At 39.2% G+C, this 23490-nt stretch overlaps 2 protein-coding genes across 4 annotated transcripts; both read right to left on the bottom strand.

The window, feature by feature from the left end:
* Positions 1-3952: 3952 nt before the first annotated feature.
* LOC120109960 (L-type lectin-domain containing receptor kinase SIT2-like) lies at positions 3953-6162 on the bottom strand. Of its 2 annotated transcripts, XM_039123880.1 has the most exons (2): positions 5846-6158; positions 3953-5560 (listed from the first exon to the last, which is right to left on the bottom strand). In XM_039123880.1, the coding sequence occupies exons 1-2, from the start codon at positions 6066-6068 to the stop codon at positions 4125-4127; spliced, it is 1659 nt and encodes a 552-aa protein (XP_038979808.1). In that variant the 5' UTR covers positions 6069-6158; the 3' UTR covers positions 3953-4124. The 2 variants fall into 2 exon arrangements, with proteins under 2 accessions (XP_038979808.1, XP_038979807.1); XM_039123879.1 differs by having other exon boundaries at positions 3953-6162.
* An 8837-nt stretch (positions 6163-14999) lies between these two features.
* LOC120109959 lies at positions 15000-21807 on the bottom strand. Of its 2 annotated transcripts, none has more exons than XM_039123874.1 (6): positions 21613-21807; positions 20530-20701; positions 20198-20277; positions 17272-18996; positions 17004-17169; positions 15000-15900 (listed from the first exon to the last, which is right to left on the bottom strand). In XM_039123874.1, the coding sequence occupies exons 2-6, from the start codon at positions 20612-20614 to the stop codon at positions 15263-15265; spliced, it is 2694 nt and encodes an 897-aa protein (XP_038979802.1). In that variant the 5' UTR covers positions 20615-20701; positions 21613-21807; the 3' UTR covers positions 15000-15262. The 2 variants fall into 2 exon arrangements, with proteins under 2 accessions (XP_038979802.1, XP_038979803.1); XM_039123875.1 differs by having other exon boundaries at positions 21680-21807.
* Positions 21808-23490: the final 1683 nt, after the last annotated feature.

Here is a 23490-nt window from a genome sequence, read left to right as displayed (position 1 = left end):
ATAAATTTCTTGTGTTTGTGATTGCTCTGTTGTTCCTTATCTTCATTTCATTCACAGCACATAGCATCTAATTAATCAACTTGCAAAAGGTGTTAATTAGTATTTCATAAAACTTTTAATTGTAATAATTGTTTTAAAACCCAATTCACCCCCCCTCTTGGGTTGTCTATCTAGGCAACATAAACCTTTCACTACCTTACCGAATCAAGTATAAATTTTTCATGCCAATCCATCATTTAAAAAAAATAGCAGATATTTCAAAATAAACATTTCATAATATGGTATAATAAAAATAGGTCACAAATCATTCATGAACAAATCATTCATCTTTCACAAACATAGTTTCATTTATATTGCAAATAATTTTGTAAATCGTTCCTTATGTCATGTAATCCTATCATGGTTCAAAACATTGCTCACATATATTCATACTATGGTTACTTTATACCCATGATAAAGCTAGTGTTTCGTAATCGACATAGATTCATGTTCGTATGCCAACTTTTTATCCATTGGTGGGGCCAGTGTTTATATGGATGCTAGCTCCGAGCGCTGATTTCTTTAATGCAAGGGATCATACATAGCTATCTGAGAGCCTTTAGAAAGTTTATATATTTTTCTTAAAACATACACATAAATAGGTGAAAAATACTAAATAGCATGATCAGATACATAGCAGAGCTATTTCTATCAAAATTTCATAAAACTCTTTTTTATAATAAGGCATGATTTTCATAACACATATGTTGATCCATAATTTTAAGAAAAGTATAATATTTCTAAAGTAGATTTTATGCACAAAAAATATGATCATAAAGAGTGCAAGATAAACTTACAAGTTTGAAAACTAGTAAGAAGTATAAAATTTACTTATCTCTTTTGCCTTAAGCCATTAAGCTTCATTAAGCGATTCAGTTAACCCTATTAACAACATTAAAAGTGAGATTAATTTTTATTTGAAATAAATAAGGAGATAGTTGGTCAGGTGACAGTGTTCGATGATTTCAGGTGGTTCAAACCTGAGTGACTCGATCAACGAATCATAGGGCATGAAATTGATTAGGGTTAAGGTTAACCAACATGGCGCATTAATGAAGGTTTCAAGAACATTCAACAACGCTGGGGTAATCGGTTCAATAAGCAAACTGGGCACCAAGGTGGAACCAGGCCCTTTACAGGTGTCAACTCGGGTTCCTTGGACATTCTAGAGAGAAAGTAGAGAGAGAAAATGGAAAGAGAAATTAGAGAAGGGAGGAATAAGAGAGAAAAAGAGAAAGATGATTTTCTCTCTCCTCCTCTTCTTTTTTTCTTTCTTCATACTTTCTTCTTACTTTCTTCTTACTTTCTTCTTCCTCAACAAAATAGAAGAGGGAGAGAGGACAGCAGGTGGCAGCGGTCAGATTGTTTGGGGAGGTGGCGGTGGTGACGGCCAGCAGCGGTGGCTAGCCAATGAAGAAAACCTAGGAAAAGGTCCGAAACAGGAAAATCAGGCTCTCCTTGACTTCCAGCCATTGGCCGCTCGTAGATGGTTGTAGCTACATCATGGAGGAGACTAAGAAAGCAGTGTCCTCTACTAGAGGTCCAGCGCCCAGAGGTGGCAGTGCCAATGGCCGAAAAGAGGAAGAGAAGCTCGACCAAAACAAATGTAAAAATAGGATCCTCTTGCCGATCGATTTTCAATCGATTTCTCGGCTAGCGGCAATGGATCTCGGTCGTGGAAAGAAAAAGATGGCACAGGAAGGAAATCCAGAGCATTAACTGAGCTCCTATAGCGTCCGACGGCCCCGATTTCTAACGGGCACAAATTAAAGCAGTCGCGAGCTCAATTGGGAGAAAGGAGAGAGAAGAGACAAGAAAGAAAGGATGGGAGGGAGAGTAGAATGGAAGGATGATGGAAGAGGAAGGAAGCAGGAAGAGGTTGCGGGAGCTCAGTGGAGTCGGAGGTTTTTATAAGCCCTCTTCGGAGTGAACTAGGCAGCTAAACGGCCATAACAGCCTTTTCGGCCGTACCTGCCAACTGTTGGGCAGTTGTTAAACACCCCCCCCCCCCCCCGGGCAGCTTCAATGGTGGTCGTTTGGCCATTTCGGACAAGGGATCGTGATCCCCTGTTCTCCCCTCTTCTTCCTTCATTCTTCTTCCCTCTTTTCTCTCTCTTTTTTTTTAAATTCTAAATCAATGCCAGCGGGGCCCGCTGACTTTGGTCTAGATCAGGCCCAGTTGGCTTGATTCTTACATTGTTTCCTTCTTGAAAAAAAAAAATTCATCCTCGTAATTTGACAGGCCTTAAATCCTTAAGAATATTGAATCTTCTTCTATTGCTCCACCATGCATCTGCTGCGAAACTCAGATCTGAACAAACTCTTTTGAGGTCTAAATCTCTAGACTAGTTTGTATTAACCCAAACTTCCTCATCCCTGTTGCTTATTATCACCTATCAAAATACTAATATTAATCAATTTCCAAGGTTGACCAATAGTAAAATTAAGAAAATCTATATTTTCTCATTCAACTATGCGGAACCTACTAAACGGGACCTAACTGCCTATTGCTAAACTTTAAGTTTTACCCATGATCAATTATGTGGCACTGATACCATTTTGTCACTCTCCGGATCCGGTGCAGAATTTGTCGCACCCTAGATCCGAAGCATGACATGGCCATTCTACATTAGGGTATTGCCCACAATAACATGACGCCCATAATAACAAATCACTGAAAAATAGTATGTGTCCAACTTTTATTGCAGAATAAAGAGAAGGAAGTACAGAGCATCAAAAATCCAACTTCAATGTCAAACTCATCATTAGCTATACACTACTACAACTCTTCTACAAATTGCCAAGTTTGCTAGTGCGGAATCCAAGCCTGGACTAACCTTCATCCCTATTGATCATATTTGCATGGGGAAAAAAATAAAAACAAATATATATGAGCGATACAGCTCAGTAAGTAGACCTTTTACTACCTTATTGGATCAAGCATAAATTTTCCATGCCAGTGTATTATTTAAGAAAAATAGCAAATATTCCAAAATAAATATTTCATAATACCCCCCCCCCCCCTCCCCTCCGGGGCGGCTTCAATGGCGGCTGTTTGGCCATTTCGGATCGGGAATCATGATCCCCAGTTCTCCCCTCTTCTTCCTCCTTTCTTCTTCTTTTTTTTCTCTCTCTTTTTTTTCAAATTCTAAATCAAAGCCGGCTGGGTCTTTGGTCGAGGTCAGGCCTAGTTGGCCTAATTCTTACTATGCTGACGCAATTTGTTGGTGCACTTGGAATTTTCTGCATATCTTCCTCAAGATTTCATGTGCAGAGGTGATCCTTCAAAAGTTGGTCACTTCTTAATTATAGGAAAATTCTGATTAACAGGAAAGAGACGGAATTCTAAAAGTAATTAGTCTTTTGACTTTCTCCTAGTAGTGGCTTACTCTTTTTTCTCTTCCCATATTCCTCTTATTGTATTTCTTTCCTTGAGAAATAAATTAGTTGGGCTTCTAAACCTCCTCTTCGCTCAACAACACCAGAAACAAAGAGCAGCGAAAAATAAAAAAAAGAATCTCATATCTTTCACCAGGAGTAAATGGGTCTCAGACGGTGAGACTAATCCTGTTAAACCATGAGTTCGAGCTGCTCGTCTTCCAATTTTATCGTATCTGTCCTTAAGTGTCCACTTCCCGTTCATTTAAATGAAAGAGTAAGGGCATGCATCAGAGCAACTGGAATCTAAATAAGTATCTATATTTGAATTATCTCATACATCTAGGTACAGGTGCAGAGAATCTTGAGGTTGACCTCTGCTAGGCAAGCTTTTCTATACTACACTAGAGCAAATTCCATTCCAACTTAACATTCCATTTTTTCTTTACCTACTGGATTTCTTTTTTTCAGCAAACTGCACCGGATTTAGTTGCTGTTGTTTTAGTTTTGAATTTTAGCAACAACCACACTACAATAAAAAAACATTTATACCATGCATTACATGATAACAAAAATCATTTATACCATGCATTACATGATGCTACGTATACTTTAAACATTACTTTTACAAGCATTTCCGACTATCAACGGCCTGTCAAGGGAACAGATTCCATTGCTGATGCTGAGCAGGCAGACATGGTTAACAGTCAACTATCTGACATGCCAAGATCATCAAAACCTTCCTCTCCCATAGCTGAAATTTCGCCATTCCAACCATCTTCAGATATCTCTGGAAGGGGAGCTTCACATTCCAGTATTCGCATCACCAGCCGCATAGGAGGCCTAGAAGTGGAGTTAGGGTGTGAGCAAAGAAGGCCAAGCTTTAGCACCATCTCCATCTCTTCAACAATATATTCATTCCCCAAGTTAGGATCCCTTGCCTCCAAAATAATCCCTGCCTTCCAGCACTCCAGAACTTTATCTACTAACACCATGTCTTCTTCTAATGCTCTCATCTCTATTGGCCTTCTTCCACAAGCCACCTCAAGCAAAAATTCACCAAAGGCAAACACATCTGTGCTTGTAGTTGCCTTGCCAGTCTTCCCGAGCTCCGGTGCAAGGTAACCCAAAGTTCCAACCACATGTGTAGTCTGGGGATCGGTTCCGTGATCATATAGTCTTGCCAGGCCAAAATCACCTAGTCTTCCATTCATCTGATCATCTAGCAGGATGTTGCTGGCCTTGATATCTCTGTGAACAACCACCTTCTCCCATCCTTCGTGCAAATAATAAAGCGCGGAAGCTACACCTTTGATTATTTGGAATCTTTGTCCCCAACTGAGCATCGACTTAGGTTGGTTAAATAGATACTTGTCCAAACTAGAATTGGGCATGAATTCATAGACCAACAAGAGCTCCCTTTTTCTCCTGCAATAACCAAGGAGCTGTACCAAGTTCCGGTGACGCAAGCGGCCGATGCTAACAATCTCTGCAATGAACTCTCTCATACCTTGTCTTGATTCGTGCGAGACCTGCTTAACTGCAACTTGGATGTCAGTGTTTGGCAGCACACCACTGTAGACCTTACCAAATCCTCCAGCTCCCAAGAGATGTTGGTCTCTGAAGCCCTTGGTGGCCAAGAATAGGTCCTTGTAGCAGAACCTCTGGGGTCCATATTCTAACTCCCAATCTTCAAACACCTCTCTGAATTTAATCCCACTATTCACAAGGATTATGCCAATTATCATTATTAACAAAAAAATTATTGCCAAGATTATCAGCAACCCAATCTTCCAAGACTCTAAACGCGATTTAGACTCTGCGTGGGGGAGGGATGGAAGACGTGAGAGATTGAGTGCTTGAGCCCTTCCATTCAACTTAAAGCTCCAGCCCAGAATGTAATGAGATGTTATAAATGGTCCTACCGAAGAAGAAAATCCGACATACATATAGTCTGAGATCAAGGAAGAGAGAGTTACATTTGAAGACAAGCATGGAAGACCTGGTTTGGCTACATCAATAGGTGCTAACGTTACATTAAGCAGTCCTTCCAAGTGACTGTATTCTATCCAGGCCTGTATTGGTTTGCCACTCACAAGGCTCAGGTTCTTGAACCCACCTCCGTCATCGTTTGTGTAATAAGCTGCATGCGAGGAGCTAATAGACTTTGGACTGTTAACATCAATTCCAACATGATTATTGTCGATATCGTCAAAATCAGGGTTCATGTTTGTATCGAACTCGACGGCCACAATTTGGTTTGAAGAATATGAATTGCTTGAATTGAAGAGTCCCAGGTATTGACTAGGTAAGGCATAAGACAGATCTACCGATTGTGCAAGAACGAACGCAATTCCATGGCCAAACAAGTCTTGGTACTTAGGGACCATTGCAAAGATGAAAGAAGTTGAGAAAGAGAGAGCTTTACCAGTTGTCGAGTTCTTAAAACGGAGGGGAGTTGGGAGAAAGGCGTGGCCCTTGGCTGGCTCTCTAGTGTCAGTGAGCATTAGGAGGCCATTGGGTGTGATCTCTGCGATGCCATCTAGCCGCAGTTTGGCAGCACCGAATCCATTGTAGGTAAAATCGGCATCTTCTGCAGATGCCGTATCGAGTGTGAGGATGAGAAAGAAGAACATGTTCTTTGGAAACATGGCTTGCTTCTATGGTATAAGAGATTCCTTCTCTGGTTAATTATGATGTTAATAACGTAGTAGTGCCATTGGTTTCCCTTGCCTACCATTTTATGGATCATAAATGCTTGGAAAGCGAGGAGAGGAACAGGAAGTAGAGTGAAGGGCCCATGCCATGACTAAAATTTTTTTTTTTTTTTTGATACATCAGTGGCTAGAAGTCTCTACCTGCCATGGTTGGCACAAGGAAAGTTGGGAGAGGACAGAAAATGGTGAAGGCCCACGTGCTGACTTGGGGGTGAAAGATGACATAGACTTTGCTTGCAACACAGTTGGCCGCACCATGAAACAAGCTATTTAGCCACACTACCGTCACCCTTCAATTCCTCGTCAAATATTGTGCTGACTGTGAGACCCAGTAAACTGTCCCGGTCCACTTAATCAACCTAGCCTTTTAGCGCAAACGAAATGAAAAGAAAAAATTGGAGCTCGTGGGCCGACCCAGAGTTGCCAGGCCCAGCTTGAAGCCACGTAGCCCAGCCCGTGGGCTTGTGGGCCGGCTGAAGGGGGCCAGGCCTAGCCCGATCGTGCTTTGTGGTACGATGAAGCGGAGAAGAAGACTCTGATAGAAGTCTTCTTATTCTTTCACTTTCGGAAAAGTCGGGGACATCCAAGGCAATCCGAGTTCATCTAGAACTCAGAGACTTCACCTATTTAATCACCCTCCACCTCCTTTGATTTCATCCACCCAAATCGCCGAGAAACACCACGATTCAAACTCTTCTTCTCCAAACTTTCTTCTCGATTTGTCGTCGGGAAAGGTCACTGGAACACCTCACCGGACCAAGATAACTTCCCAACGCCTCCTTCTATTTCTTTTCCAAGTTTTAGGGTTGATTTCACGTTGATTCGGGCCGGCGGATCACCAGATTACCTTCCGAAACAGGGGTGCCCTGTTTCGGCTTCCTCTTACGGGTTTCGCCGTCATCGGTTGCCTCGCCGCAGGGCGCCGTCGTACCACATGGGCCACGGCCACCATGCCGGCAACCCCACCACCTAGGCCCCCCTCTCCCTCTTCCCATCTCCTCCTTGTGGACCCACAGCACCCGAGCCGAGCTCCTCTTTCTTCGACCACCATTGCAATGGCCGCCGTCGCCGGCAATGACCGCGGCTGAGGGCTATCACTAGGCCAGCAATTGTCATCAGGGGTGGGAGAGACGGTCTCTCCCCTTTTTTGAGAAAGAAGAAAAGAGTACTCTCTCTTCTTTCTCTCTCCTCTCTCCTCTCTCCTCTCTCCTCTCTCTTCTTTTTTCTATATTTTCTCTTGTTGCTCAATTTTTCTCTCTCCTTGGACTTTCTCTCTCTTCAGGACTCTCTCTACGAGACTTTCTCTCTGTACGAGACTTTCTCTTGCTATTAAACTTTCTCTCTCTATGGGACTAGTAGACCTTATAAGATCCACCGCGTAACCTGTACGAACACAGCAAATTGACTCGCAGCTCCGAAAACAGGAAAGTGGAAACTCCAGAAGAGAGAGTACGGAGAACCCGAAGGGACACAGCACTAAAGTCAAGTGTAACCTTATTGACCATAAATCTCTTAGCAAATTCTAGAGCACTCACGTTAGGGATAGACTTTTCTTTTGGCATGGTCACCTCACACTCCTCCATAACCTCAAAAAGGCCCTTTATTCCGTCAAGTTAGCAAAGGGGGGTTCAGGGGCGGGGAAAGCCCCCTGGTTAGCAAGGGGGGTTCGGGGGGCACGGAAGGGGCCCCTGACACTGAGGGTTTGGGGGGTGGAGCCCCCTGACACCGGGTGGGATGGGGCCCACCTGAATATTTTGTGCTTTTAAATAAATTATTTGGCATGCTTTAACCTCACTTTGGAGTATTATGTTGCTTATTGGGCTAGTATAGCTCATTACTATGTTTCTCTATTTTTCAGATTCGAATGTCTGATTGCTCGGGACTTTGAAATATTAAGTTAAATACCTCTTTCGCTTTAAATCCCACTTCAAGCAAACATATGAAATACACCTCTTTAATATCATTAGAATATTATTAATTTTAATATCATTTCAGAAGTCAAAATTAAATACGAGTAGAGAACAGCCTCGTGCCCCCAGATCAGGTCGTTCGAGTAATTATGCCTGATTGCCCAGGTCGGTCTGAGCTAGAATGATCAACGGGTCAAATGAAGATCAGAAGTGGTCAAATATAGTTGGGGCTCAAGTAGTGAGCCGGTCTACTATCCGGATGTCGGAGTGGTTCAAGGTCTCCAAACTGGGTTAACTGGGATTTGAGCAACAAGAAAAACAAGGCTTACCCTAAGATCCCTAAGCCTGTCTAGAGAGACAAAAAGGAGGAGAGAGAATCTTGGCTCGGGTCTAGACTTGGCCTAATCCTTGGTCTTTGGCTCAATCTGTGCAGTCTGGGTCAACAATCAGGAGAGGTCTAGATTTACTCGATTAAAGAAAAGTCAGGGACTATTATCTACAATGAATGATTAGGGCCCAAAATGATCACGGCCCACAGTAGTTGAACAGGGCCTAACACGGCCCACATAAACAAGGCGCACGTAGATGAAAAAGGCCCAAAATAATCATGGCCCGCAATGATTGAACAGGCCCAAGATGAATGACCCACAATGGGTGCAACTTGAGAGGGATAGCCACTTGTTTCTGGCTTTAGCCCCTTTTAAAAGTCCAGAATAATAAAAGTCTCAAGAGTGACTTTTTAGCATGTAACAATGTCCCAGAGTGCATCCTGCTTTCACAAGAAGTAAAACTTTCGATGAATTGAAAACCTAACAAAGGATGCTCTAGCCTGTGGAGAAATGTTGTAAATGCTCTTTCAATAGATCACCTGTTCTACAATTGGGGTTTCATCTCTAAATTCGGAAAGGAATCTGCTCCTCTTTAAGGGTATTGCATCCACAATCAATGTTTGAAGATCTATACTTGGATTGGAGAAGGGGATCTTTATGCTTCTAGCCATGATGACCTGGGTTTGTTGGCAAGAATGAAATAAGAAATGGTCTGACACTCTTCAGTGATTGGTCTCCCTTGTGTAACCACAAGTTGCTTTCTGAATTTGTTTAAACTTGGAACATGGTTGAGACTCTCCCCTCACTGCTGTCAGATGCTTAGCCTGCTGTTTTGATCAGTGTCTGTGGATGCTGTTTTGAACCCACTGTCAGCTGGAGTTTTTGTCTAGGACAGGCAGATGCTTCACACAAGGTGTTTACAATCAAAGCAAGCTCAGACAGAATCATCTACCCCTCATATCTCTATTGCTTCGTAATAAAACATGTAATACCCAGCCCTTTTGAGACCTGGTATTGTACTGGATCCAAGAAACCCATGTGGCCAAACAGTGGCCAAACAAGGATCTCCTTTAACATCCACCACCGAAGATCCGGCATCAAGAAGGTTGAAGATCGCCGGCATTCTTCCATGTTTTGGTTCCGAGGGCCAACTATTTTCTATCATTGTGCCCGCTGAAAATCGGGGCCATAAATCAGGCCACGTGATTCTCCAATTAATCCTTCTTCCCATCTTTCCAAGTCATTAAATCATAATGGATTTCGGCCAAGTAGTTGCCGGATTTAGCTGAGAAAAGGATGTTAATCATAAATAATAACATGCTAAGATTTAAAATCACAACAATAGTATATTTAAGTTTATGAGATATATCTACGAAAGGCATATTAAATATGTCCTTCAATCACCTGGAGTAATAGCTGGACCTTTCCTTCCTTGCTCCTCACAAAAATAGCCAATGAAGCAAACTATCAACCATATGGAGAGAAATGGAGAACCTAGCCTTTATATAGAAAACATAAGAAGCCTTCTCATTAAAGACTCCAAATCCTAATTAGATTTTCTGGCCTACATATCAAAATTACCGCAATAAATAGGACTCAATCTTATACATCTAAGATGCACCAAAGCCCATAAAACAAAATAATCATACATCATATCGGGCTTAATCATAGTACCATTATGAGTCATACGTCTAACTCGTTTTATAAAATAAAAATATACAATCAGTGAAAGTTAATATTTTGTAAATATTCACTTCTCTTTGCAGCAGCCGCCGTCGTCACCAGCCGCCCAAAGATGCCGTGGGCTGCGGCTTCCGTCGACTATTTTTCCACTGAGTTTTAGTTGAATCCTGTTTTCCTTCCTTTTAGAACACCGCCCAGCTGCTGTTCCACCATCATGCCTGATCATTGGCCTTCTGGCCATGAACTGCTACCGCACCAGTGATCCCTCACTACCTTCCTTCTCTTTCTTCTTTCCTCAGACAGGTTAGAGAGGCTCTTCTCTGTCGGGAGATTTCCTCGAGCCTCTTTCTCTTCTTTTGTACTCTCTTTCTTCTTTTCTCACTTCGACTCTCTCTTTTGGGGCAGGTGGAACTCGAATTTTTTTCATTCCGACGAGCTTGATCAACCCTAGCAATGGATCCTAAGCCATCTTGATAGCCTTGCAGTATAATCTCCCTCACTGCACACTGCAAGAGTACAGCTTCATTAATATTCCTCTAATGTTATTTATTCGATGGCTCCATTCCTAAACGGGACCGGTTAGATTACCAGATCGAACTAACCTATATTGTTGGACACCACCATATTTGATCACCTTATTTCTATTGAGCTGCCTGTACCGTAGATTGGCCTTTGATCAGATGAAATTGATTTGATTGGACCGACATGGGCTACTAGACACCTCCGCTTGATCAGCCCTACTCCTCTCTCACCTTTCCTCGAACTTTTTCATGTTTGATAGTTGATTTTTATTAATATTTTTTAATTATAGAAATTGAATATATATAGAGAGGTAAAGTTGTCTGGATAAGAAAATGTGTTGCGAGGAGATACAAATAATATAGTCTATCATTGAGGATTTTGAGAAGAAATTTTTAAAATTATCTAGATTGTTAGTGTACATGTGAGGTATGTAATGCTTCACTTTTTTTAGATTTATCAGTAAATTATAAAATTGTAACCCTACTAATAAAAATTAAATTTTATTTATTTTCTTAATTTATTTAATATATATATATTGGTTTATTTAATATTTTTAAATTTATATTTATTTACTAAATATTATTTATTTTTTAATTAATTTTTTTGAATTAAATTGAATTCTAAAATTCAGCCTCGAAAATAATTTGGAATCAAACTTAGTGAAACCTAGACTCTATAAAGACCAGCTCAGCATCTACATGGTTTCAAATGTTCCCTTCTTTGGCAACTCTCCCCCAGCCATTTGGCCCGCACAAACAAATCAAGGGGCAAACACAAGTACGCCGCCATACCCCATTCGCTTTGTAGCAGCCTCGCATGGTCGCAGCGTCCACCGCCACGGCGCCACCGAGCAGCGCTATCTCGTCACGTGTTGCGAGATGGATACGCGTGGACCGCATGGCAACTATTCCTGCTCGCACGTGTAAGGTAGTCTGTCACGTGGCACGCCACGCGTCGTCTTGATGCGCCACCCGACCAGCTTAAAAGCTGCCCATGGCGAAGTGAAATAGCCGAGGAACGAGATGGCGGACATCAGGACCGTTAAGGTGTGCGACGACACGTGCGGCTGCGCGGTGCCTTGCCCCGGCGGCGTATCTTGCAGGTCCAAATCCACCATCCACCTTTATCATAATCCTAACTTAGGAGTTAGGATGATCGTGACCGTTGATTTATATTACATTGTACTTGTTTCATTGAAAGACTTTATTAACTGAATGGTGGAAAATGGGCAGGTGCGCCACCGCCACCATAGGGGGTGGAGGGGAGGTGAGACACAACCTGTGCTCGTGTGGGCAACACTGCGGCTGTAACCCTTGCACGTGCGGCAGGACCGCGTCCGGCACGGGTGCCGGGAGGTCAGCTTGCACGTGTGGGACTGGTTGCTCATGCGCTGCGTGTGCCGCGGCTTGAGAGGAGCAGTCTCGGTTTCTGGCTTGTTGGAGCTTTGGAGTGCTATAGTCTAGTGCTGCAGTTTAATAAGGTGCTGTCTGAGGGCTGTTTTTATGTATGTAATGTAATAATAAAGGCTTATCTTGTAACATGGTGAGAAGGGTTTCGACTCTTTGTCGTCTCCAAAGAGAAAGTATGCAAGGTTTGATTGTTTTAATGGCTGGTCTCTTGTGGAGAAAGGTCAGGTGTTGGAGGGATCATGGTAGGCTGCTGATAGCCCCAACTTCTAATTTCCAGATAAGAAAATTCAGTTAAGTGATAATGGCTAAAGAAACTTGGGATACTAGACTTCCATCTCTCTTCCATCTTCTGGAATTTATTTGATTAGAATTAGATAGTGAGAAGTTTAAAGAGGAACCAGCTGACAAAAAGAACAAAATTTGGGATACCGGGACTTGAAATAGAGAGAGCAAATTTTAAATCTTTGGAACTTCTCTCTTTTAATATTAAGAGCTGTTTGGATATTTCTTGATTGGATCATCGATTTAAGGATAGTCTTGTATTAATTAAATATCATTCAGCTTAAATTTTATGAGATGGAACAAAAGATTTTTATTAGTTTTTGTAAAATTGTGGTATCTTTTTAATTTTTTGCAATTTGCATTTATATTTTAAGTTTTTCAATAAGATCTTAAAATTTAGGTTTTGGTTGTAATATGGTTTAGCCGTTCGCTGGATTAGAAGAGCTGTATTTAGGTGGGAATGAAAAATCTAAGCTTATATTTATGATTACATATTCACAGTTAATGGTGTTAGAGTTTAGACCATATTATGATCAATTTATAATTGTTAAGGTCTATTTGAAAAACTTGAAATCTGCAAAATTAAGGGGATGCAAGACAAGTTAAAAATTAGTTTCAAGCCAAGTTAAAGATTGACCCAGCTCGATCAAGCTGGGCTCGTTAAAATTTCAATACATTATATGCAATATATGATATATGAACAATTGATAATTAGATAAAAGTTTGAATCTTTGTTTATTCTTATGATCAATTTAATAACGACTCGAGCTTGAACCAAGCTTGTTTTGATTCCAACTAAATTTAGGAATATAAAGCTAATTAATTTGACTTTTGACCGGCTTGGTTGGAAATTGAGTTCAGATTGAATTCAAAATAATGATCACAAATTTTGTTTTTTGTTTTTTGCTAGATCTCAAAAAGTTGATCTTAAAGATTGAGTTCAAAATTTTTCAAACATGTTTAATTAGATACAAGTTCTATCAAATTCAGCTTAGTTACATCGACCACTACCTTTATGCCCTATATGTGGAGTTATTTTATAACATGATTAGATCTTATAATATTTTTTTATATTTCTATCATTGAAAATTTAGGTGTCATTTTATATTTTTATATTTAAAATAAAAAACAAAAGCTTTGCTCCTTTCTGAATTTTTAAAAACATAATTTTTAGTCAATTATTTTTGAAAATATAAATAAGACAATATTTATAATGGAGGCAATGATGATGATGTGGAGTAGACAATAATAAAATTATTAAAATCATTTTTCCAGAGGCCAACGGCAGCTACTCAAAGTGTGAATGTTACGAGGGACGCTTGGGTGGACTACCTTCTGACCTTTCTTTAAGATACCTCCTCTATTTTACCAGGTTAACTTCGGGATATTTTGATGACTGAAGCATATGGTGGTATTTATTCAAGGCCTTTGTAAAGCAGCTGGGTTTTAGAAAAAAAGCAAGAGATTGAGAAGAAACTATGCGATGTGAGGAAGTATTTAACTATAATAGAAAACTTTGATTCCTATCAGTCTGCATCAAGAATTATCACCCGGAACAAATAATCTGTGTCTTTCAGAAAGTGAGGGTTCTGTATAATTCTGATCTGAGTGATTCCTTCTCTCCAGAGATGTCCCCCTTTCTTGCTTTAAATTCTAACGAACAGGTCATCCAAACAAGGACTGAAAGGTTTAATTAACCCGGCTTGTCAATCGTGAATACCAACCATCCGATTGACCTCAAATAATTAACAAATTTTCAATCTTTTATTAAGCTACTGCTCCATAACCTGCAGGACTAGAAAATAACGCCTAGCTTTTGGGTCAGGTTTCTAAAGATCCTGCTACATGTGGGAAATGCTGCTCCTGCTCTAAATGATACCATTTACCAGATATCTCTCTCCAATCAGTGAAAACGAAGACCTTCAATCTTGTAATATATATTACTACAATGTCCATTGATTTACACCATTCAGGTGTAGATGAAAAAGAAAACTGAAGGTAATATAGTAGTAATTGAAACCTTAGAACAGCAATACTGGTTTGAAAGGGATATAAAGACAGAAGTCCTATGCCATCAAACCCATATAATTGCACCAAAGACTTGGTGGATCTATCTGATAGAAAGTGACAGCTCTGTTACCACAAGCAAACAACAAAATCAAAATATGAATGCATGGATTGGAAATTTAGGAAACAATCATTCATGTCATTAGTTGTGATAAGCACATATTGTATTATGAATGGAGATAATATCGAAGCTTCAGAATAATAGCTGCAACAAAAGCAGCTGAATATTACGAAACAATAGTTCAGTTACCAAAATAAATGCCATGTTGTTCATGTAAGTTCACAACCTCACCCTTAACATGAACCGGTGGTAATTTCATCTAATTGATCCCTGAAACTTAGAGATGGGGAGTAAGAAGCAAACATGAAAGGATTGATGATAATTTATCCGTATAGGTAACCATGCCACTAAAATGAGCATCATCCAGGATTCAGTCATTGCTGCATATAACACTTAGTACTTAATTGAAAAATATCAAAATGATCTAAATATAGGATCAAATTTACAGCCTAGTGTGGACAACAAGTCAATGAATGGATAATTGATAGTGCAATACCTTGTCTGCTGGAAATGGCCATTCAACATGCAACCTGCATAACAACAAATAATGATGCAGCCAAAAGTGTTTTCCAAATTCGGTCATCCTCAATCAACAAGAAATGAATATAAAAGGAATTAGACATCATTTTATTATTTAGCACCAATTGAGTACTGGTAACCATTCTCTCAATCTTGTAATCTTCTTTTATACTAATCTCTACATACATATTATCTCAGTACAGGAACTGACTGACCATTGACAAATCTGACAAGGTGTTATCCATCATTAACACTCGTGCATTGATGTAAGGTTCGGGGTATGTACACCTACAGCCATCACTAGCAAAATTGAATATGGTGCCATGCTTGCAACCAGCTCATCCACCTATGTGTACGAGCATATATCCCACATAAATTCATCAATCAACTCCCCTAGAATTATGCATTCCATTTCCATTCCCATTGCATCAATATCGTCATGCAATACACCAGACCAAGGATTCATACTCAGATCCCTGGCTGCAAGGTTATCCAGAGAATAAGAAGCATCCCTTTGGGGGTTTGTGTGTATTTCCATCTGGCGCCACACGTCATCCAACAGTTTTTTCCCATGTGGCAATCTCTTGGGACCAAGAATCCAAGTCTTGAATGTAGAACTAGTCATTGTAGTTTGAATAACCCTGGGCAATGCTTCATTAATTAAATCAAACAGCATCTTGTGACCTACATTGGCGTTACCATTATGGAGTAGAGGTTCTCCATCATTCACCTTCCAATTTTTATCATATAACTCCTCTACTTTCTCAAACACCCACTGAGAAATTGGTTTTGTCAGAGGAATCCACCTTGAGAAGACTTGATCATAGCGCTGACCCTCATACAGCCCAGCAGTGACAAGGACATCTCTTATGTAAGCTTTTGCAGGGTCTTCTGCCTCAACTGCTTCATCCTCATCCAGCCTTCCCTCAGTTGCTACTTTCTCAGTTGCATTATTGTCACCTTGTTCCAGCAGATTCTTCATCTCTAGAAGTGATGAGAAGTTTTCATGGTTAACAAGTAAAAATACATAGTTAAAGCAAAATATTTATAAAGATCACTTGAATGAAAAAACTGTAAGAAACATTGACAAGTCAGCTATATATATGTTAGTCTATCACCTGCCTTAACTGCTTGACGGTAAGAGTTAAAAACAATCCAAATATTATCAAATCTTTGTGAGTATCTGCTTTATAGTTTCAAACAGTATCTCATCAGCAGTCTTCTCGCTATGTTATGCCAATTGCACAGTCCTTCCTTTGAAAAGAAAAGTTAATTGACACAGTTCAGCTTCACCAGATGCCAAAGGAAAAGATAACCACCGCTTGCAAGTGCAGAGCACCTAAAAAATTTAAGATTCACGCCAGCAGCTTGCTGCTAGTAAATTTTTGGATTCACTTGAGCACATTCAAGTTGCTGAATCAACCTTATGCAGAACTTTATAGAACCAGCATCCAGTGAAAACCTTTTTTCCTCTCTCTTTTCATTGGTCATATTCAGCCATAAAGCAGATCTAACTGACATAAGAGGTGATTAATATTGAGGAATCTAATTTTTTAAAAGACTTAGCGCTAGCACATACCAATCCAATAATCATTAACTACCATTAACATATCTCATTTTTCTACCATCAAATTGATTCAATCCGAATAAGTCATTAAGTCTAACATAATTTCAGATTGTTTGTCATATAGCAATTTAGTAGACAGTTTTCATGCTAATGTTGACCATTTCATGGGGAACCAAATTCATGATTTACTTACTGATTATGAGCATTATTTTTCATAGGAAGATAGTCACTGATAAAAAGCGGCAAAATAGATGTTCAGAATTCATCTTCTCCTCAACAGCACAAAGGAATATCTTTATTAAATGTGAGATCATTGTATAGATGGGCCCAATATCCCAGACACATTTGCATATGCATGTCAATGTTTCTTTAAATGCATCTAGCATATCAGAGGATATATAAAGTAGTATGACGAGAACATTTAAGCAAAGATATACAAGATAGATAAATATAGCAACATATACCATAAATATATAGAATTGCAAGTCTTCTGTAAATTGAACAATTAAATTGGATGTACCAGGAAGTTCTGAGCTTAGCTCCCCAAAAACTTGCGAGGATGAGCAGTCTTCTGCAAAAGGACCCTCCAATGGGGAAACCGGACTTGGATAACTTGGCCTACAAATCTCATCAAACGAGCTGCTGGACACTGATACCGGGCTTGGTGGCACCTCGGTAGAGTTTTCCTGAGGCCATACAAAATCTATATTAATAACGGAAAAAGCTGCCTAAAGCACATTACTTTGCATGAGATTTAAATGGTTGAGTTATTTAAGAATAACACTTGCCTGTGCGATGCGTATATTCAAGACACCAGATGGTGCGGTTGCAACACTCTTCACATAAGGAATATCATCCTGAGCCATTTCATCCATGGAGTGGATCTTCTTCCCAAAGAACTTACCTTTAAAATTTGAAACTCTGCTTTTAAAGTTAAAGCCAGTTTTCTTACGTCTTCTCCCTTCTTCTGAAGTAGGTGCATATCCGTCATGCTTTCTACAATTGTGAGCCCCAGTCAATAAATGCTGGTCCTCTAAAAGATTCTTCCGAAAAGTTGTTCCAGATATTGGAGCAGAGTGGGATCTGACAAGGTACCTAGGTGACACTGCCTCAGAATCAAATGCCACACTCTTCTCATTTTCATGTCTAAAACATCTAGTTTTTGTTTCAGTGAGAGCTTTCTTATCTTCCCAACATATTTCCTTTCTGCCTTTCTTTGGGAGATCATATGTTGGTCTCAATCTCATAGCTTCCTTCCTTGGGACTGAAGTACCTGGCCTTCCATTGGCAGTCAGAGGAGTTTTAATATCTGTATCATTTCTTAGGACATTCTTCTGTCTGTCTGATGACAATTTTCCTGCGTCTCTCTTGAAGAATGCTGGAGAACTTGGTCCATTGAATTGGGCTTTGCTTCTATGTGACCCTGTTGAGTCTGACCAAACCAATGTATTCCTGAAGTCATTAGCAACAGTCTCTCTTATTTGTTTTGCTATGTCTCTCGCTATTTGTTTTGGGTCAATTGATCTCTCGCTAGAGTAAGTGTCAACATTAGTCCATCTGGCTGTTGTATCATGTCTAGACTTTCCTCGGATTTCAAAATTGAGCCTTTTTTTTACCTCTTCCAGAAAGTCATGCATATTATTTTCTTTTTCTATTATGTCACGTGAGCTTACCAAAGACTCTTCGATATCATCACTTCTTTCAGAACATGGTTTAAGAATCACTATCTTTGCAGGTGAAGAGGATCTACCCTTTTTTTTATCAAAATTAGCAAGAGGTATGTGTGCAAGATTAGTTTTTGCACTGTTCCTCAAAGCAATATCATTTCTTAAGATAGCTTGGCTCCGTTTAGTCATAACTCCTTCATTTGTTGGAACACCTCCATGTAGTGTATCCTTTTTCAGTCTAGCTGTTGACACATAATCTTTGGGCTTTGCAGTCTCCTTGAAGGACAATTTTCTTTTAGAATCCACAAAACTAGCCATTTTTTCTCTGTTGAGATTGCCTTGTGCAAGAACTTGCATATTTCCCTGCTCAAGATCATTTCCCAAATCAAGGGTTCTTGAATGCTCCCATGTTCTGGATGATTGCCAAGCCTCAAATTCTTTCTTGAATTTCTGCAGTATTTCTTCTTGAGGATGTTCTCGCGATTGTGGTTTTCTGAAATTGAGGCTTTTGGTGGATCGGCTGAAATCTTGCTCAATGTCATAGGGACGTATTTCTTGTTTTGTTTGCTTGAAGGGTGTTGCGATAAGTGAGGTTTTATGAGTCGGTACAATTTCATTGGGCTCCTGTCTTGGCATTGATTTCTCATCCTTCCTTTCCCTAACATGGCTTATTGGCTTAATTTCAGATGGCATTGTATCCATGCCCATCAAACGAGCAACAATGCTGGGTCTATTACATCTGTCATTTTTTCTGGTAGATATCTCCTGGTCTATCAACTTCTCTACTGGAGCTCCATTAGAAAAAGAGTTCATTTTTGCTGAGTGCTGCTTCACCTGGAAGGAATACTGAAACATATGCAAGGTACATATCAGCATTTATTTTCAGTGCACGTAACACCACATTGGAACAGCTAAGGGCCTGCTTAGGAAATCCAGCAGGATTGGGCTAGATTTCCTATAGGAATCGGGCTTGTTAGCCTGCCCAGCCCATTTTCTTCAAAAAGCCCATCCTAGTCTTGGCCTAAATCCCATCTATGGGCTTATTGGACTGCAAGATAAATATTAAAAAAAAGACCTATGGAGGTCTTTTTTTTCTCCCAAAGGATTTAGGCTGGAGAGGGATTTGATTGGTATGAGCCTTACTTAAATAGACTATGTAATCCATGATCCTATGGGAAATCCAACTCAAACAGACCCTAAGTATGATCAGTAGAAATAACTATTACCCTATGTCGAATCAAAGTGCCTGGTTGGTAGATAACTAAAACTTATCCACATATATATATATATATATATATATATATATATATATATATATATATATATATATATATATATATATATATATATATATATATATATATATATATATATATATATATATATATATATATATATATATATATATATATATCTTCATTGTGGCAATATTGAGGAAAAAAGTGAATACAAGTATCCTTAAGAAGAGCTAAGCATAGTTTTTGACTGAAGAAATACTGATGTACTGATTGATGGGAGAGATACGGACATGCAGAATCAACCTTCAGGGTAATCCATCAGAAATACAGAAGTAATAACTCTGAAATATCAACCACCAGGAATGGGTTTGAAGAAGTTTACGAAGGACCCACACACAAAAGAAAATGTCGATTATGACATCTTTTAGTTTCTGTACATGAACAATTATTTAATAACAACTGAAGGTTTTCATGGAAATTTTGCTATTTCATCAAATATGCTGTTATGCTAATAATCAGATTATTGAATCAATATATACATGAAAGACAAAACAAAAATGAAGATTGTAATTTACAACTGTGTTTCGGCAAAGGCCCGATATTAGATATGATTAAAATGCAAGGAAGAAGAATGATTGAGTTATATCAATTTGAGCATAGTTGTTGACCAACATCAAGAAACTATATGATAGTGAGAAGAATCGGTGCGATGTAAAGAAAAGATTATTAATGTTCCACATGTACCAAGGAATCTGTAGCATTAATCTGATAATGGATGTTAAAAAAGAAAATGAGATATCTAACTCAACTGGAATGTCTTCAGGAATGTCATGATAACTATGAGATGCTTCCTTGGGAAACTCCAAACTATTCCTAGGTGCTTCAAGGCCTGAAAAAGTGCAAAAACACTGTTAAGGAATAGAAAAGAAGCAAAGCCAAGATGATGAGCATTAACAAGAAGATAGAAAAAGCGGCATGAATTAAGCAGACGCAATATTAGCTGTAGTCCTTGTTTTTTCCCTTATCTTCAAGGTTTTGGTGGAAGCTGTAACAGCAGGATTAGCATTACCATCTTCATTTCTGGGAACCTATGCTTGTTCATCGAAACAATTTTTAATATGCAACCGGACATTATTCTCACCGTCATTGTTCTTCTTATGCATCAAAAACTTCCGAGACATGATAGCATGACTGAAGTCAAAAAACTGCAATAAGCCCCCCATCATTCCTCTAGATATGAACACTATCCCTTGGCAGATTGATCGAATTTTCTGGTGCCCAGAATAAGTACAATCACAGAAGGAAGCCCTACCCTGCCACACAATGACAATTTTGAAATCAGCTGAAGACCATAAATCTGACATAAAGGCAGCAAGATATCAATATTAAAAATCTATATTAACTCTATCTTAGCTTACTGTAGTGCTTAACTAGCAACCAATACTCTCTCTCTCAACTCAACTAAACCTTACTCTCAAACTAGTTGGGATTGGCAACATGAATCCTTTTCCACCACTTAACTAGCAACAGTAGGGAGACAAAAAAAGAAAGAACTTTAAAACAAATTCATAGACAAAATGTATGGACTAGGATAGAAAGTGGACCAAAATTTATCATCCAAATAATTTCCTAGTCTTACTTTTCGATGCCAGGCTACAAAAGCCAATGCAAATATCAAAATACATAACCGAGAGCAGGACATCAAAAATGGGAAAATCAGACTTTGCTAATGAGAAAGTGTTCAATTTGAATGCAAATTACCACTTACTCATCTTTAATCCAACACTCTGCAGCAGCAGCAAAAGTCCCAAGTTCCCAAACCCCAGGAATAAGAAATTATAACACTGGTGATTTGCCCTTAAATGACTACTGATGGAGGACAAATCATTTGGATAGCACAAAACTTCCAAACCACCAACCAAGAAGACATTATTCCAAGTAAACATGACAGCCCAAAAAATAGAAAAAGCAAAAGAATGCAATTTGTTTTTTTTTTCTTAAAGAAAAAAGAAAAATGCAAGCAAATAAGGAAGTCAATTAACAGAGTAAGCATCCAAATCTCTTGCTGTGATAAAATAGCTGGAAAACATATCATCTTTTTACAAAAAAAAATCCAAAAACATAATGCGTTTTAACCGAGAAAGAACCCAAAATTCTTGAAAGTTTTCGATATCTGAACTTCATGCGACTAACTAGAACAAGCATCAAAAAAAAAAAAAAACACCTGGAGATGCTCTGATTTCGCACGGAGCGCTCTTCAGAGACTCCACCACGGCATTTGAGAAGCCTACCTATAAGGACTTGCAGTGGAAGGTGAGATCGAGGACTAGGGCTTCCGGCTTGGAACCGTGGGAATGGAGGAAGCGCTGAGCTTCTACTAGTAGAACCCATTTGATGAAAAGAACAGCCGGAAAGCGAACGCTTTCGTTTCTTTCCCCAAGCAATCTTTTTATTTTACTATTTAACTCTTTTGGGCAAGGAAAAGAGCTTCTTTTCTTTTTTTTTTTATTACCTTTACGTCTTAATCTAAAAGACTAAAATAGTAAAGAGATATTCGGATTTGTGCTTTCTTTTTTTTTTCTTGTGTCCGTGGGGACTGCGATGGGGTGGTCTTTGCGCAATTACAGCTCACGAGGGCGAGGAAGTTGGTTGGTAGTTTGCTTTTGGGCACGAGGTGGTTCCATTTGGCGCCACTTTATAAAGGGGATACAGCCGTTTGGACTGTTTAGGCTATTGTAGCTTTTATTCTAGTTGTTGCTTTGGTTCGTTCCCTGCACTCATTCCTTAGCATGGAAATTGTAGGAAATTGTTGACTTGGTCTTGCTTCTCTGAGGAGAGTGTGGCTGGCATCTGTGTGTTGATTGGGCAGCATGGAATTAGTCCCACATATGGTGGCCCACCATCCTCTGCTTACTAGGGTTTTTTTCTTCCATAAGGAAGAGATCTTGTATGTGTCAACAAAGAGGGTAAGTAGTTTAGCAAGGATGGTTGGTCGAGATAGTTCGTGCATTTAACGGAGATGTTTTTTGATTTACTTTTTGAATACTCTTTCGATGTGCTTTATATATAATATATGGTCGGTTTAACATCACTTCATTTTCAGTATCTTGAAAATTAAAATTATTTTAAAAAAATTAAAATATAAAATGTTTGGTAGTCACTTCGACTATATTTGGTAATTGTGACGGTGGAGATAATGACAAAGGCAAGGTGTTATTTGGCAATGACTAATGGCTTATGAAAGCTACGACCAGGTGTTGATGATTGATAGTGATGGCTTACAATGGCTTGGAGCCGGCAGTAACGAGTAACAACGCGTAACAAAGGGGCGATGAAGTTGTGGTATTGTTGGCAATAGAGATATAACTTGGTGATCATGGATGGTTATTGTTTTCCAAAACTTTAAAACCGGATTTTTTTTAGTTTCCTCAATTTCTAGAAATTTAGGAGAGGTATTCAAAAAAAGTGAACATAGAAACTGAGATATAAAACACTATTTTTTTTCTCAATTTCTGCATTTTAAAAAAAAATGAAGACTAGAAACTAGAAATGATGCAAGCAAGGCCTAAATTTGTAATTAGTTTTGGAATGCATTTATTTTACAATGAGTATAATGTGAAGGAAAATAAAAAGGAGACATCAAGAATAAAAAGAATAGTGGACAGATCCCTGATTATCCATGAAAGATGATTCCACACCCGAACAAATACTTTCGGCATTTATCTTGCATGACATTGCTAATCAGAATATAGGACCTTTGCCTTCCTTCTAGGTTATTCTAAGATCTTAGTAGCAATTTTGGTTCTTGTCTTAGACAAGAGTCTTGCACCTACTTTTGGATGCATGAGTTCCATTTCTTTTTAAACTTCAAGTGAACTTTGAATTTGACTTAGTGTGAAATTTACCATCTTGCATTGGCTTTCTACAGTAGTATGGTGCATTGGACATGGTACATGGAGAGGAATCCCACAAATCCTATGAATTAGTTCACTAGATTTGATGCTTGTTCAGGTACACATTTCACATGGACTGTTTCTGCTGACATGATGGTCCACATGGTTTATACATTGTTGTATCTGCATTATTCGCATCCTGGCAAGAT

This window comes from Phoenix dactylifera, chromosome 2, assembly GCF_009389715.1.
Source record: "Phoenix dactylifera cultivar Barhee BC4 chromosome 2, palm_55x_up_171113_PBpolish2nd_filt_p, whole genome shotgun sequence".
Classification (NCBI taxonomy): domain Eukaryota; kingdom Viridiplantae; phylum Streptophyta; class Magnoliopsida; order Arecales; family Arecaceae; genus Phoenix; species Phoenix dactylifera.
This window is presented reverse-complemented; position numbering and strand designations above follow the sequence as displayed.